At 34.4% G+C, this 14657-nt stretch overlaps 1 protein-coding gene across 2 annotated transcripts in view; it reads left to right on the forward strand.

The window, feature by feature from the left end:
* Nucleotides 1-14657, forward strand: part of AIMP1 (aminoacyl tRNA synthetase complex interacting multifunctional protein 1) — a 34570-nt gene that overhangs the window by 6779 nt on the left and 13134 nt on the right. For both annotated transcript variants that reach the window (XM_082462956.1, XM_082462955.1), the window contains exons 2-4: nucleotides 5256-5389; nucleotides 7407-7520; nucleotides 10056-10226. In XM_082462956.1, the coding sequence (XP_082319082.1) occupies nucleotides 5256-5389; nucleotides 7407-7520; nucleotides 10056-10226 (419 nt within the window). The remainder of the gene's footprint in view (nucleotides 1-5255; nucleotides 5390-7406; nucleotides 7521-10055; nucleotides 10227-14657) is intronic.

The raw sequence follows: 14657 nt of genomic DNA on the forward strand, positions 1-14657 counted from the left end.
GTATTTATTTTTTTTCTTTTCCCTCCTCTTTTTTACTATTGTGATACCGATATACCTTCCAGTTGTTGATTCACCTATATTTTTATTTTTATATTCTTCCTAACGTATCTGTTAGTTTCCTAGTCTAATTTTATTTTTTACTTTGTTATTGTTGTGTTTTTTGTTTGTTTGTTTTTTTCTGCCACCCCAGGCGGCTTGCAGGATCTTGGTTCATGAGCCCGGGGTTGGGCTGAAGCTCCTGAGGTGGGAGCTCCGAGTCCAAACCACTGGACTAACAGAGAACCTCAGACCACAGGGAATATTCGTTGGAGTGAGGTCTCACAGAATTCCTCATCTCAGCACCAAGACTCAGCTCTGCCCAATAGCCTAAAAACCCCACTATTAGAAGTCTCAGGCCAAACAACCAGTAAGACAGGAACACAATCCCACTTATTAAACAACAACAAAAAAGATGAGATGACAAAAAATATCTCACAGATGAAGGAGCAAGGTAAAAACCTACAGAAGACCAAATAAATGAAGAGGAAACAGGCAATCTACCTGAAAAAGAATTCAGAGTAATGATAGTAAAGAAGATCCAGAATCTTGGAAATAGAATGGCGGCACAGATTGAGAAAACAAAAGAAATGTTTAGCAAAGATCTAGAAGAACTAAGGAGCAAACAGAGACAATGAACACAATAACTGAAATGAAAAATACACTAGAAGGAATCAATATCAGAATAACTGAGGCAGAATAACGAATAAGTGAGCTGGAAGACAATGGTGGAAATAACTGCTGAGGAGCAGAATAAACAAAAAAGAATGAAAAGAATTGAAGATAATCTCAGAGACCTCTGGGACAACAGTAAACACACCACATTCGAATTACAGGGGTTCCAGCAGAAGAGAAAAAGAAAGGGTCTGAGAAAATATTTGAAGAGATTATAGTTGAAAACTTCCCTAACATGGGAAAGGAAATAGTCACCCAAGTCCAGGAAGCACAGAGAGTCCCATACAGGATAAACCCTAGGAAAAACACACCAAGACACATATTAATCAAACTAACAAAAATTAAATTCAAAGAAAAAATATTAAAAGCAGCAAGGGAAAAACAAAAAATAACATACAAAGGAACCCCTGTAAGGTTATCAGCTAATTTTTCAGCAGAAGAACTCTGCAGGCCAAAACGGACTGGCAGGATGTACTTAAAGTGATGAAAGAGAAAAACCTACAACCAAGATTACTCTACCCAGCAAGGATCTCATTCACATTCGATGGAGAAGTCAAAAGTTTTTCAGACAAGCAAAAGCTAAGAGAATTCGGCACCACTAAACCAGCTTTACAACAAATGCTAAAGAAACAACTCGCAGCAGGAAACACAAGAGAAGAAAAAGACCCACAAAAACAAACCCAAAACAATTAAGAAAATGGTAATAGGAACATACATATTGATAATAACCTTGAATGTAAATGGATTAGATGCCCCAACCAAAAGACACAGACTGGCTGAATGGATACAAAAACAAGACCCATATATATGCTGTCTACAAGAGACCCACTTCAGACCTAGGGACACATACAGACAAAGTGAAGGGATGGAAAAAGATATTCGATGCAGATGGAAATCAAAAGAAAGCTGGAGTAGCAATACTCATATCAGGTAAAATAGACTTTGAAATAAAGACTGTTACAGGCGATAAGGAGGGACACTACATAATGATCAAAGGATCAATCCAAAAAGAAGCTATAACTATAAATGTTTATGCACCCAACATATGAACACCTCAATACATAAGGCAAATGCTAACAACCATGAAAACAGAAATCGACAGTAACACAATAATAGTAGGGGACTTTTAACACCCCACTTACACCAATGGATATATCATCCAAACAGAAAATAAGTAAGGAAACACAAGCTTTAAGTGACATAATAGACCAGAGAGGTCTAATTGATATTTGTAGAACATTCCACCCAAAAGTGGCAGATTACACTTTCTTCTCAAGTGCACATGGAATATTCTCCAGGAAAGATCATATCTTGGGTCACAAATGAAGCCTTGGAAAATTTAAGAAAATTGAAATCATATCAAGCATCTTTACTGCCCACAACACTGTGAGATTGGAAATCAATTACAGGAAAAAAACTGTAAAAAACATAAATGCATGGAGGTTAAACAGTGCGCTACTAAATAACCAAGAGGTCACTGAAGAAATCAAAGAAGAAATAAAAAACTACATAGAAACAAATGACTTGCATTCCTGTACACTAATGATGAAAAATCTGAAAGAGAAATTAAGGAAACACTCCCATTTACCATTGCAACAAAAAGAATAAAATACCTAGGAATAAACCTACCTAGGGAGACAAAAGACCTGTATGCAGAAAACTATAAGACACTGATGAAAGAAATTAAAGATGATGCCAACAGGTGGAGAGATATAGCATGTTCTTGGATTGGAAGAATCAATATTGTGAAAATGACTATACTACCCAAAGCAATCTACAGATTCAATGCAATCCCTATCAAATTACCAGTGGCATTTTTTACGAAACTAGAACAAAAAATCTTAAAATTTGTATGGCAACACAAAAGACCCCGAATAGCCAAAGCAGTCTTGAGGGAAAAAAACGGAGCTGGAGGAATCAGGCTCCCTGACTTCAGACTATACTACAAAGCTACAGTAATCAAGACAATATGGTACTGGCACAAAAACAGAAACATAGATCAATGGAACAAGATAGAAAGCCCAGAGATAAAGCCACGCACCTATGGTCAACTAATCTATGACAAAGGAGGCAAGGATATACAATGGAGAAAAGACAGTCTATTCACTACGTGGTGCTGGGAAAACTGGACAGCCGCATGTAAAAGAATGAAATTAGAACACTCTGTAACACCATACACAAAAGTAAACTCAATGGATTCGAGACGTAAATGTAAGACCGGACACTATAAAACTCTTAGAGGAAAACATAGGAAGAACACTCTTTGACATAAACCACAGCAAGATCTTTTTTGATTCACCTCCTAAAGAAATGGAAATAAAAATAAACAAATGGGACCTAATGAAACTTAAAAGCTTTTGCACAGCAAAGGAAACCATAAACAAGACAAAAAGACAACCGTCAGAATGGGAGAAAATATTTGCAAACGAATCAACGGACAAAGGATTAATCTCCAAAATATATAAACAGCTCATGCAGCTCAATATTAAAAAAACAACCCCATCCAGAAATGGGCAGAAGACTTAAATAGACCTTTCTCCAAAGAAGACATACAGATGGCCAAGAAGCACATGAAAAGCTGCTCAACATCACTAATTATTAGAGAAATGCAAATCAAAACTACAATGAGGTATCACCTCACACCAGTTAGAATGGGTATCATCCGAAAGTGTACAAATAACAAATGCTGGAGAGGGTGTGGAGAAAAGGGAACCCTCTTGCACTGTTGGTGGGAATGTAGATTGATACAGCCACTGTGGAGAACAATATGGAGGTTCCTTAAAAAAGTAAAAATGGTTGCATAGGATCCTTCTCTATTCTCTATTTTAAGAGTTCATGGCTTACATATGTGGATGTGTTTTCCACTAACATTTCTCTGTTACTAACATTGTTTTCTCTAAGATTCTGGCTTTGCAGACATTTGAGGAACAACAGGGTATTCTGTATTCACTTTTGGTAAAAATTGGCAGAATTTAAAAGGTTATATCTTCATTTTCATTTTTGTAACTTTTTTCCTCTGCATTTTCTACACTATTAAATAATAGTCCATGGAGGAGTTTACTGTGACTTTTCCAGGTTAACCACCACCACCCCATTTATATTTTCTTCATTACTAGCAATTTTATTTTTATAGGGTTTTTAAAATTGCTTCCATATCATAAATTGTCAACTTTAGCATAAAGTTTTTTGGGGTTGGTTTTCTTTTTATAAAAAAAGTAAACATCTCAGAATGTTCTTTATATAGGATGGTTATTGCCTAATAATTTAAAATTTTAAAGCAATCTTGTCCACTACTAGCCAATTATTTTATCAAAAAATTTCACCATTTATTGAGTGTGCATCGTTTATTTAAAATTAGAATTATTTCAGCAATGCTTGTGGCATACTTTGGATTATAAATTGATGTTAAATTAGGGGCAAAGAGCAGTTCATAGTATTGTTAATGATTAACCCTCTCTTCTGAGTGTGACTATTTGTCTTAACATTTGGCAGTTAGAACTTTAACATGATGAATTAATCTCAGAATTTTGCTTACATATGCATTTTTTTGCATATTGATATGTTTTCTAATTTCTATACATTATTATACAGTTAAAATTCTAATTCAATTTTTTTTACAAAGGATACAGTATATATATACTGATACTATTTCTGAGTAGGTATATGTTTAATATTGGTGTTTTCCTAATTGTCGATCATTTTCTTGTAATATTTGCCTTTTCTAGTTTACATGTTCTTCCTTACACATAAGTTTGTACATAATTAAATAAACAGTAGAAATATCCAATATACGAAAGAAACATATAAAGAAGGAATTCAGCAATTGTCTTTACTTTGGAACTCAGGTGTGGTACTCAGTTATCCCTTAGTTAAGGTTGTTGTTAGTCTGTCCCTTAGTGTTTCTATCTTATGTCATAGTATTCTGCAGTATTTTAAAGCTTTCTTTAAAACTTTCCAGCCTAAAATATGATTAAATAGCATGTTTTCATGCTTTTAGGAAAAAATTGATTTTCTTTTCCAAACAGAATGAGGAATTAATCTATTAACATTTCTTTTTTTTTTTTTTTTTTTTAAATTTTTATTATTTATTTATTATTTATTTTTGGCTGTGTTGGGTCTTCGTTTCTGTGCGAGGGCTTTCTCTAGTTGCGGAGAGCAGGGGCCACTCTTCATCGCGGTGCGCGGGCCTCTCACTGTCGTGGCCTCTCTTGTTGCGGAGCACAGGCTCCAGACGCGCAGGCTCAGTAGTTGTGGCTCACGGGCCCAGTTGCTCCGTGGCATGTGGGATCTTCCCAGACCAGGGCTCGAACCCGTGTCCCCTGCATTGGCAGGCAGATTCTCAACCACTGCGCCACCAGGGAAGCCCTCTATTAACATTTCTGCCTCTTGTTTGGTTTGTTGCTCTTCAGAGGAAAAGTATTTTTCTAACATTTTTCTGTTACAGTAGAAAATGTTTTTCGTCTCAGACTGCTTGTGCATGGTGTCCTGTACAATAAATTTATTCATTCTACAGTATAATGTATCACTTTCATTTTTTCACTTAGGATTTTCTGCTGTTTCTTGGCAAAAATGGCAGCCAGTGATGCTGTTCTCAAGAGACTGGAACAGAAGGGTGCCGAGGCAGATCAAATAATTGAATATCTTAAGCAGCAGGTTGCTCTTCTTAAGGAGAAAGCAAGTAAGAAAATTAGAAAATTTAAATTTTCTAGGGAGATAACTTAAAATGAATTCATATATTGACAGAGCAAAAAAAAAAAATGTTTACCACATATATTATTATTTCACAAACTTGATGATGACTTCTATATTCCTTTAATATTACAATTATGAGTGAAATAATGTAGGATTAAGATAAGTTAGAATTGGTGTATAGTGAATATGTGATATTTAGAGAAAACAACGTATTATTTCAAGACTGATAAAATACTTAAGTTGGTATAGAATTAGAGATTAAAAATGAAGAAAATTGAGTGGAGTCAAATATGAACTCAAATATCTCCTCTAACCTTGTATAGAAGAAAATGTATACTTTCACATTACTCTCTGCTAGGGTATTTTCTGAAATGATTTTTACATTTTTTCCAGTGCTTAAGTTTTACCTGGAAATTGCTATGATGCATACAAAAAATATCAAATCTGAATTTTTGCTTTTAAAATTTAGGTTGTTTTCTGTTTTGTTTGTTTAAGTATATTTTATTTCTCAATAGCCAATGTTAATGTTATGAAAATTCCAGAATCTTTGCCATCACTTATAGAAATAAATGCTTTTCTTTGCTACATAAAACTGAATGGCTTATAGAATCCTACATTCATTCTCTAAAAATTTTTCCCATTATCAATTTTTTTCTTAATTTTAAATACTGTTTTAATTATTTTTATAATGTTTTATAAACATTGTTATTGTTTTTCTTAGAATTTTAAAAGGATTTTTCTTATTTTTAAAAATTCTTAATATTTCTTTTCATTAGTAAGATGAAGAGATTAGAGATATATGTAATATAGAGGAGAATTAAAAAGGAAGTAATTTGTGAATAGTAATAATAAAAATGTGTATTTCAGTAAGTAAATACTCAGGCAGGACTATACTGCCTGACATATGAGAGGGTCACATGCTACATGGTTCACATACGTGGTATCACCAAAAATCCAACAGGTATAATATAGATTGATACAGTAGTGTGCCTTGGTATAGGCAACTCAGATACCAAAAGCAGTTTTCAGTCATGTTTTTGATTTACTCAGAATGATGAATGATTCTTTATGTAAAGCTCTTGAACAAAATAAAGTACAGTCTACTCTTGATTTACATGGTACTTGATTCCTAGAAAATTCAGAGTATAATGAAAATGTTTGAGAATGTTTATATATAAAAAGTAATTAGGATCTAGGCTCAAATAATTAACAGGATTTTCACTTATACAAATGTACAGTGGATCACTGCAAAATCCTGCAGAACGTAAGACGGTTCTTCATTTTACAGGAATATCTAGCATATTGCAGGACATCTGGCATCCCTGACCCCTGCCTAACAAATGCCAGTAATGACTCCCATTATTTGTGACAACAAAAAATACTTCCACAGATTTTCAAAATCCCACCTAGGGAGCAGTACCAACCCCACCGAGAATCACTGTTTTTCTTTTATATTTTTGTATACCCTATTGCTGACCTTGAACACACATATTATGTGTTGAGCAAATCTTTGAAGTTATTTCATTCATTAAATGTTTGACCAGCTTAACTTTTGAGACATTAGGAGTAAAAGATTATTCAGTTCCTTTTACAAGGTAATCACTAAAAAGGAAGAAATGAGAATACCTTTTTATTGTTTGGTTATCATTATTAGATCTTAGACTTTTTTAAAAGTTTAATATGTCTAATATTTGTCTCTCTTTCTTACAGTTAACCTGTTACTGACACTCTGAGCCAGGTTCATAAGAATTTTTATAAAAGCTAGGAAAATGATTGATAAACAAAACCTTTTATGTTGTTATTACTTCACAGATTTATTTCCCTTTTTCTCTCTCTCTTTTAAATATCATGTTATTTTAATAAATACTAAACTGATATAAAGAAACTGGCCAAACATTTGGTTACTGGCTTTGTTTATACTGGCTATGCTTTTTTTAAGTAGTATCCATAAGAAACCTTTTAGAAAACATAACTATATCTTAACTGGTTGTTCTTGATCCCAGTTTTGCAGGCAACTTTGAGAGAAGAGAAGAAACTTCGAGTTGAAAATGCTAAATTGAAGAAAGAAATTGAAGAATTGAAACAAGAGCTAATTAAGGCAGAAATTCAAAATGGAGGTGATTAATTACAGAAATAATAGGTTGTTTTTATTCATAATAATTATTATATTGTTTATTAAGTTAGGTTTTATGCTTGGTTACTCAAGCATTCATGCATTTATCCTCTTATATTGAAGAGAAAATATAGACTTAGAAAATGCAAGTAAATGGTCTTGCCTAAGATCATGCAAAAAGTGTCAAAGCTGGAGTTCAGAAAGCTGTACTTCTAATCTCTACTGTGATCATCACTATTCCCTATTAAACTTGATCATCACTATTCCCTTGATCATCATCAACTATGTCACTATATAGTTGTTGAAAATAAGCCATAATAATATTTAGTTAACATTTGCTAAGTTTTGCTTTATGCCAGGCACTACGTGCCAAGTGCTTCATATACATTATATATTTTATCCTTAAAATTACATGTATACAAATTATCCTTGTTTTACACATTGAAGCTTAGAGATGTATAGTCATTTGCCTGAAACCAAATACTATTTTTAAGTTACCCAAGCCAGCATATAATTATCATTCCAACAATTATGTTGAAAAAAAAAAATGAAAATTTTTATTGAACTATTTTAAAGGTTTCTAGATAAATTCACATTATTATAAAATGACATTAATAGTAAGAATAGTTCTGTTATAATTTCAAAGTACCACATGGAAAAACATTTGATTATATTGTAGAAAATCCTTCCTGGGTGAATTAAGGAGGCCCGGGTGTAGTGAATCCCTGTCTTACTACTCCCTTTTGACATTTATTCTGTCACTAAGTTATTCTGAATGCTCTAGTATGCATTCTACCCTAGCTAAATAAAAGTAAGAGGAAAAAACCAATAATGTATGCTTAAAACTATCAACTGGAGAGAATATTATTTGTCACTGGAAAATAGTTGATGTTTTCCAAGATTAGGAGATTTGGAATACAGGTGCAGAATTAAATAAACAGCTAAAATATTAGCAGTGTAAAACTGCTTTTCATTTCTCCTAGTTCTAGAAGATTGCCCTGTAAACATTAAACTTTTAAACTGTGATCGTAATAAAATGCTAAAACAAACAGTTTGAATTAAAGTACTGAATTCTGTCTTGGTGAAACATAAAATAGGGGTAGATGGAGCTTCATATTACTAAAAGAAGCCTTCAAAGAACTTTAAAAATACCTCTGAAAAGTGGTTTGAATATTGGCTGGAATATAAGCCACATCAAAATCCCTCACAAGATTATATTCTTCCATGTTTACTAGGCAGTGAGTATGTTTTTAACATTGCTGGAGCAATTTTCTTTATTTCTTTAAAATGTTTTTTGAAACAGAATTATGGGCAAATAATGCTGCTGTCTCTCCATTACTTCTGATGTAAAAATGATTGTTACTAAAACATCTTTTCAGTTGATTGTTCTATTTAAGAGAAAACCTGAGTGAAAAACATGCCATCTTGCCAAACCATGAGGGGGTGTAATCTCTGGAGACAGACAACCTGGGTATAAATTCTTATTTCCCTTTCTCACTATGTGTGTGATGGGCCAGTTTCTTAACTTCTGTATGGCTCGGGTTGATCATCTGTAAATGTGGATATGAATAAAACTTACTGCTTAGGGTATTTATGAGAATTACAAGAGTTAATTCAGATAAAGCATTTTGAAAAGTGTCTGGGACATAGTAAGTTTATAATAAATATTAGCTTACATTGTTATCTAAAATTTTCTCAGTTTAATCATTAGTGATTGAAGGAGAATAATGCATTTATTCTTTTATGGTTAAAATAAACTTAATTTCTTGGCAGCCTTTCTACAGTCTCAGATAGTCGAGACTTGATAATCATACACACTGAATTTCCTTTTTAAGAAGAGTTCATGTTCTACCATATGACCCAGCAGTTCCACTCCTAGTTATATATCCAAAAAACCAGAAACACTAATTCAAAAAGATACATGCACCCCAATGTTCATAGCAGCGTTGTTTACGATTGCCAAGATATGGAAGCAACTTAAATGTCCATCAACAGATGAATGGATAAAGAAGATGTAGTATATACATACAAACACAGTGGAGTACTACTCAGCCATAAAAAAAGCGTGAAATTTTGCCATTTGAAGCAGCATGGGTGGACTCAGAGGGTATTATGCTGAGCGAAATAATTCAGACAGAAAAAGGCAAATAGTGTATCACTTATAGGAGGAATCTAAAAATTATAACAAGCTAGTGAATATAATAAAAAAGCTGACACAGAGAACAAACCAGTGGTTACCACTTGAGAGGGGAAGGGGGAGGGGCAATATAGTAGTTGGGGATTAAGAGGTACAAACTATTGTGTATAAAATAAGCTACAAGGATATATTATACATCATGGGGAATATAGGCAGTATTTTATAATAACTATAAATGGAGTATAATGTTTAAAAATTGTGAATCACTATATTGTACGCCTGTAACATAATATTGTACAACTATATTTCAATTAAAAAAAATAGAGTTCATATTTGTTATTCACAGTTTTCCATTTGTTTGTTGTTTAATATAAATGACATTATTTTCATTTTCTCTCTCAGTAAAACAGATACCATTCCCATCTGGTATTCCACTGCAAGCTGATTCTGCGGTTTCTGAAAATGTGATACAGTCTATACCAATAACAGCCATATCTTCTGGTGCCAAAGAGCAGATAAAAGGAGGAGGAGGAGAAGAAGAAAAGAAGATGAAAGAGAAAATTGAAAAGAAAGGTATTTTTGAACAGTTGAAGTTATTTGGCACTTGACTGGTTTATCAGATGTCAGCATTTTTGATAATAATAATGGTGTCAGGAAGAAAGTTCAGACTTTTATGAACTAAAGTCAGGAACAATAGGATAATGGAACATAGAATCTGGGCCCTAAAGGATGACAGGATAAGAGTGTGGCATTTGAGGTAGAGGGACCAGCATAACTAAAAACAAAGAGATTAAGTATAGAGGCCTATGTGTAGTTTGGTATGACTGAATTTAGGTGTATATATAGGGGATAGTTTCAGAGAAATCACAGGTAGAAAGTTAGCTTAGAACCAGTTGTGAAGATAGGAAAGGGATATTCCAGTCAAAGCAGAATTTCTCAACTAGCATGGGGGTGTTGAAGTTTTAGGAACCCATTAAGATCTGAAGTGCAGAGTATATCACAGTCCACTTAGGCAACTAGAGTAGAAATCTTAGAGTCAACCTTAACTTGTCCCTGTCCCTCAATTTCATATTTAATTGGCTACCAAAGCCTATACAAGCATACCTCGGAGATATTGCAGGTTCAGTTCCAGGCCCCTGCAATAAAGCAAATATCACAAGAAAGCAAGTCACAAGAATTCTTTGGTTTCCTAGTACATATGAAAGTTATGTTTATACTGTAGTCTGTTAAATGTTCAATAGCAGTGTGTCTAAAAAAAATAATGTATATAACTTAATTAAAAATACTTTATTGCTAAAACATGCTAACCATCATCTGAACCTTCAGCAAGTCATCATCTTTTTGCTGGGGGAGAGTCTTTTCTCAATGTTGAGTGCTGCTGACTGATCAGGCTCATGATTACTGAAGGGTGGGGTGCTGTGGCAGTTTCTTAAAATAAGACAACAATGAAGTTTGCTGTACTGATTGAATCTTCCTCTCACAAACTATTTCTCTGTAGCACATATGCTGTTTGATAGCATTTTACCCACAGTAGAATTTCTTTCCCAATTGGAGTCAGTCTTCTCAAACCCTGTCATTGCTTTATCAACTAAGTTTATGTAATATTCTAAATCCTTTGTTATCCTCAGCAGTCTTCACAGCATCTTCACCAGGAGTTGATTCCATATCAAGAAACCACTTTCTTTGCTCATCCATTAGAAGCAACTCCTTATCCATTAAAATTTTATCATGTGATTGCAGCAATTTAGTCACATCTTCAGGCTCCACTTCCAATTCTAATTCTCTTGCTATTTCCACCACATCTGCAGTTCCTTCCTCCACTGAAATCTTGAACCCCGCAAGTTATACATGAGGATTGGAATCAGCTTCTTCCAAACTCCTGCTACTGTTGATATTTGACCTCTTTCCATGAATCACAAATGTTCTTAATGGCATCTAGAATGGTGAATCCTTTCCAGAAAGTTTTCAATTTAGTTTGCTTAAATCCATCAGAGTCACTATGTATGGCAGCTATAGCTTTAAAAAATATATTTCTTAAAGAATAAGACTTGAAAGTCAAACTCCTTGATCCGTGGGCTATAGCATGGATGTTGTGTTAACAGGCGTGAAAACAACCTTAATCTCATTGTACATCTTTATGAGAGCTCTTGGGTGACCAGGTGCATTGTCAGTGAGCAGTAACATTTTGAAAGGAATCATTCTTGTGAGCTGAAAGTCTCAACAGTGGGCTTAAAATATTTTGTAAACCATGTTGTAAACAGACATACTGTCATCCAGGCTTTGTTGTTCCATTTATAGAGCACAAACAAACTAGATTTAGCATCATTCTTAAAGGCCCTAGGATTTTCAGAATGGTAAATGAGCATTGGCTTCAACTTCAAGTCACCAGCTACATTGGCCCCTAACAAGAGAGTCAGCTTGTCCTTTGAAGCCAGGCATTGACTTCTCCTCTCTTGCTATGAAAGTCCTAGATGGCATCTTCCTCCAGTAGAAGGCTGTTTCATCTGCATTGAAAATTTGTTGTCTAGTGTAGCCACTTCATTAATTGTCTTAGCTAGATCTTCTGGATAACTTGCTGTAGCTTCTACATCAGCACTTGCTGCTTCACCTTGAATTTTTATGTTATGGAGATAACTTCTCTCCTTAAAGCTCATGAACCAAGCACTGCTAGCTTTAAACTTTTCTTTTTGCAGATTTCTCATCTCTCTCAGCCTTTACAGAATTGAAGAGAGGGCTGTGCTCTGGGTTAGGCTTTGGCTTAAGGGAATGTTATGGCTGGTGTGCTCTTCTATCCAGGCCACTAAAACTTTCTCCATATTAGCAATAAGGCTGTTTTGCTTTCTTATCATTCATGTCTTCACTGGAGTAGCACTTTTAGTTTTCTTCAGCTTCTTTGCATTCACAACTTGGCTGTTTGGCAGAAGAGATCCAGCTTTTGGCCTATCTTGGGTTTTGACATGCCTTCCTCACTAAGCTTAATCATTTCTAGCTTTTGAACGTGATGAATGTGTGACTCTTCCTTTCACTTGTACACTTAGAGGCCATTGTAGGGTAATTAATTGGCTTAATTTCAATATTGTGTCTCAGGGAATAGGGAGGCCCGAGGAGAGGGAGAAAGATGGGTTGGCTGGTTGGTGGACAGTCAGAACACACACAACATTTATTAAGTTCAGCATTTTATATGGACATGGCTTGTGGTACCCCCAAACAATTACAGTAGTGACATCAAAGATCACAGCCACAGATCACCATAACAAATATAATAATAATGAAAAAGTTTGAAATACTGTGAGGATTACCAAAATGTGACACAAAGACACGAAGTGAGCAAATGCTGTTGGAAGAATGGGGCCAAGAGACGCTTGATGCAGGGTTGCCACAAACCTTCAATTTGTAAATAATGCAATATCTGCAAAGTGCAATAAAGGGAAGCACAATAAAGTCAGGTATGCCTGTAATTCCTACCACCGCAACGTATCTGGAGCGCAGCTCTGTTCCTCCATTTTGTTAGGTGCTACCAGGTAGTTCAGGTTCTCATGAGCTCATCTAAATTAATGTTCAAGCCTCATTTTTTCTAGTCTGTCCTTCCATTGCTGCTAAAGCTATTTTTCTAATCATAAATCTGACTCCTTTTTTATTTAACTTTCCTTTATTCCTTTCTGGACTTCATTTCCCCAGGCATGTCTAAAAATGTGCTTTTATAATTCATTATACATGCCTCTCATAGTATTTAAACTCAGTTAAAATTTTTTTGGAAAATATAAAATGGCTCAGGGATCTGTGAGCTAACCTAAGCCATTTTAGCACTTCTCAGTTCCTTTTGGTAAGCATCAGTAGCCTCTGTTAGAAGTCGTTAGGGGCTGTACATCCTCTCCTACATAACTTCACCACTAGGTGGTATGGTTACAAAGAAAGCAGTTCAGACTAATTCTTTCACTTTATGAATTTTATTAAGTAGGCACAGAACAGTCATGCAGCCTGTTCTTATAAGTTTGGTGAAGTCCATCCTCAAAGAGGATGCGTTACTGTGGCTGCGGGGTCAGTCAGCCTTCTAGTCAAATGAGACAACAAAGTCTTCCTTTGGAGGAGGAGGGAGCACACAAAACCAAATGGAGATCTAGGTCTAGAATGCCTCTGTTCAATAGAACTTCCTGTTCTGTATAGCTGCATCATCCAACACAGTAGACAATAGCCACATGCAGCTATTAAACATTTGAAATGTGTCTAGTATGACTAAAGAACTGAATTTTTAATTATTTTAAATTTAAATGTAAATAGCTCTATGGGGTTGGCAGCTACTGTATTGGACAGTGCTGGATTAGAAGGCTGTTCCATTGGTGTTTGGCTGCTAAGATTGCCAGATTCCAAAATTCTGCTTACACAAGGGTTGTGGCATCCATACAGTCTTTCTATACTGTCACTTATAAGCATCACTCATTTGTTAATGAAACATTTCTAAAATCCCTAATGATGACTAACAAAGTTCTTGGTATAGATTTTGATATTTGCAATCACCTCTGGAATGTGAATTCCTGATAAAGGTATTTCAAATGCCTAGAGAGTAAAGTTTAAAAATGTATATGAAAATAGCTATATTGTGCTGTTATAGTAGTATGTATGTAGTATTTTAAAATAAATATATAGTTTATCACTCAAAGATAACTACTAAGATTTTTGTAGTAATTTTATATATATATTTCTATATCATTTGGGCTTTTACTCTTTAAAAAAATCTTTGCTAATATGTTACACGGAAAATGGTATTTTTAAAAAATTTGCTAATGGAAGTAAGAATTGTCCATTATTTTAAACTAGCTCTGCCTCCTCTTTTATAAACTATCTTTGTGTAAACTGTGAATGTTTTTTACACAAAATCATCTATTCCTACTCCAGGCAGAATTATTCTTCTCTGTGCTTCTATATTTCTTTGTGTATGTAATGTTTATCACATGTTCACTGTATACATCTGTATACAGATGTATAAAAGAGATTTTTAGTGCTTGG

The sequence above is a fragment of the Balaenoptera physalus genome (genome assembly GCF_965194825.1).
Source record: "Balaenoptera physalus genome assembly, chromosome: 5".
Classification (NCBI taxonomy): domain Eukaryota; kingdom Metazoa; phylum Chordata; class Mammalia; order Artiodactyla; family Balaenopteridae; genus Balaenoptera; species Balaenoptera physalus.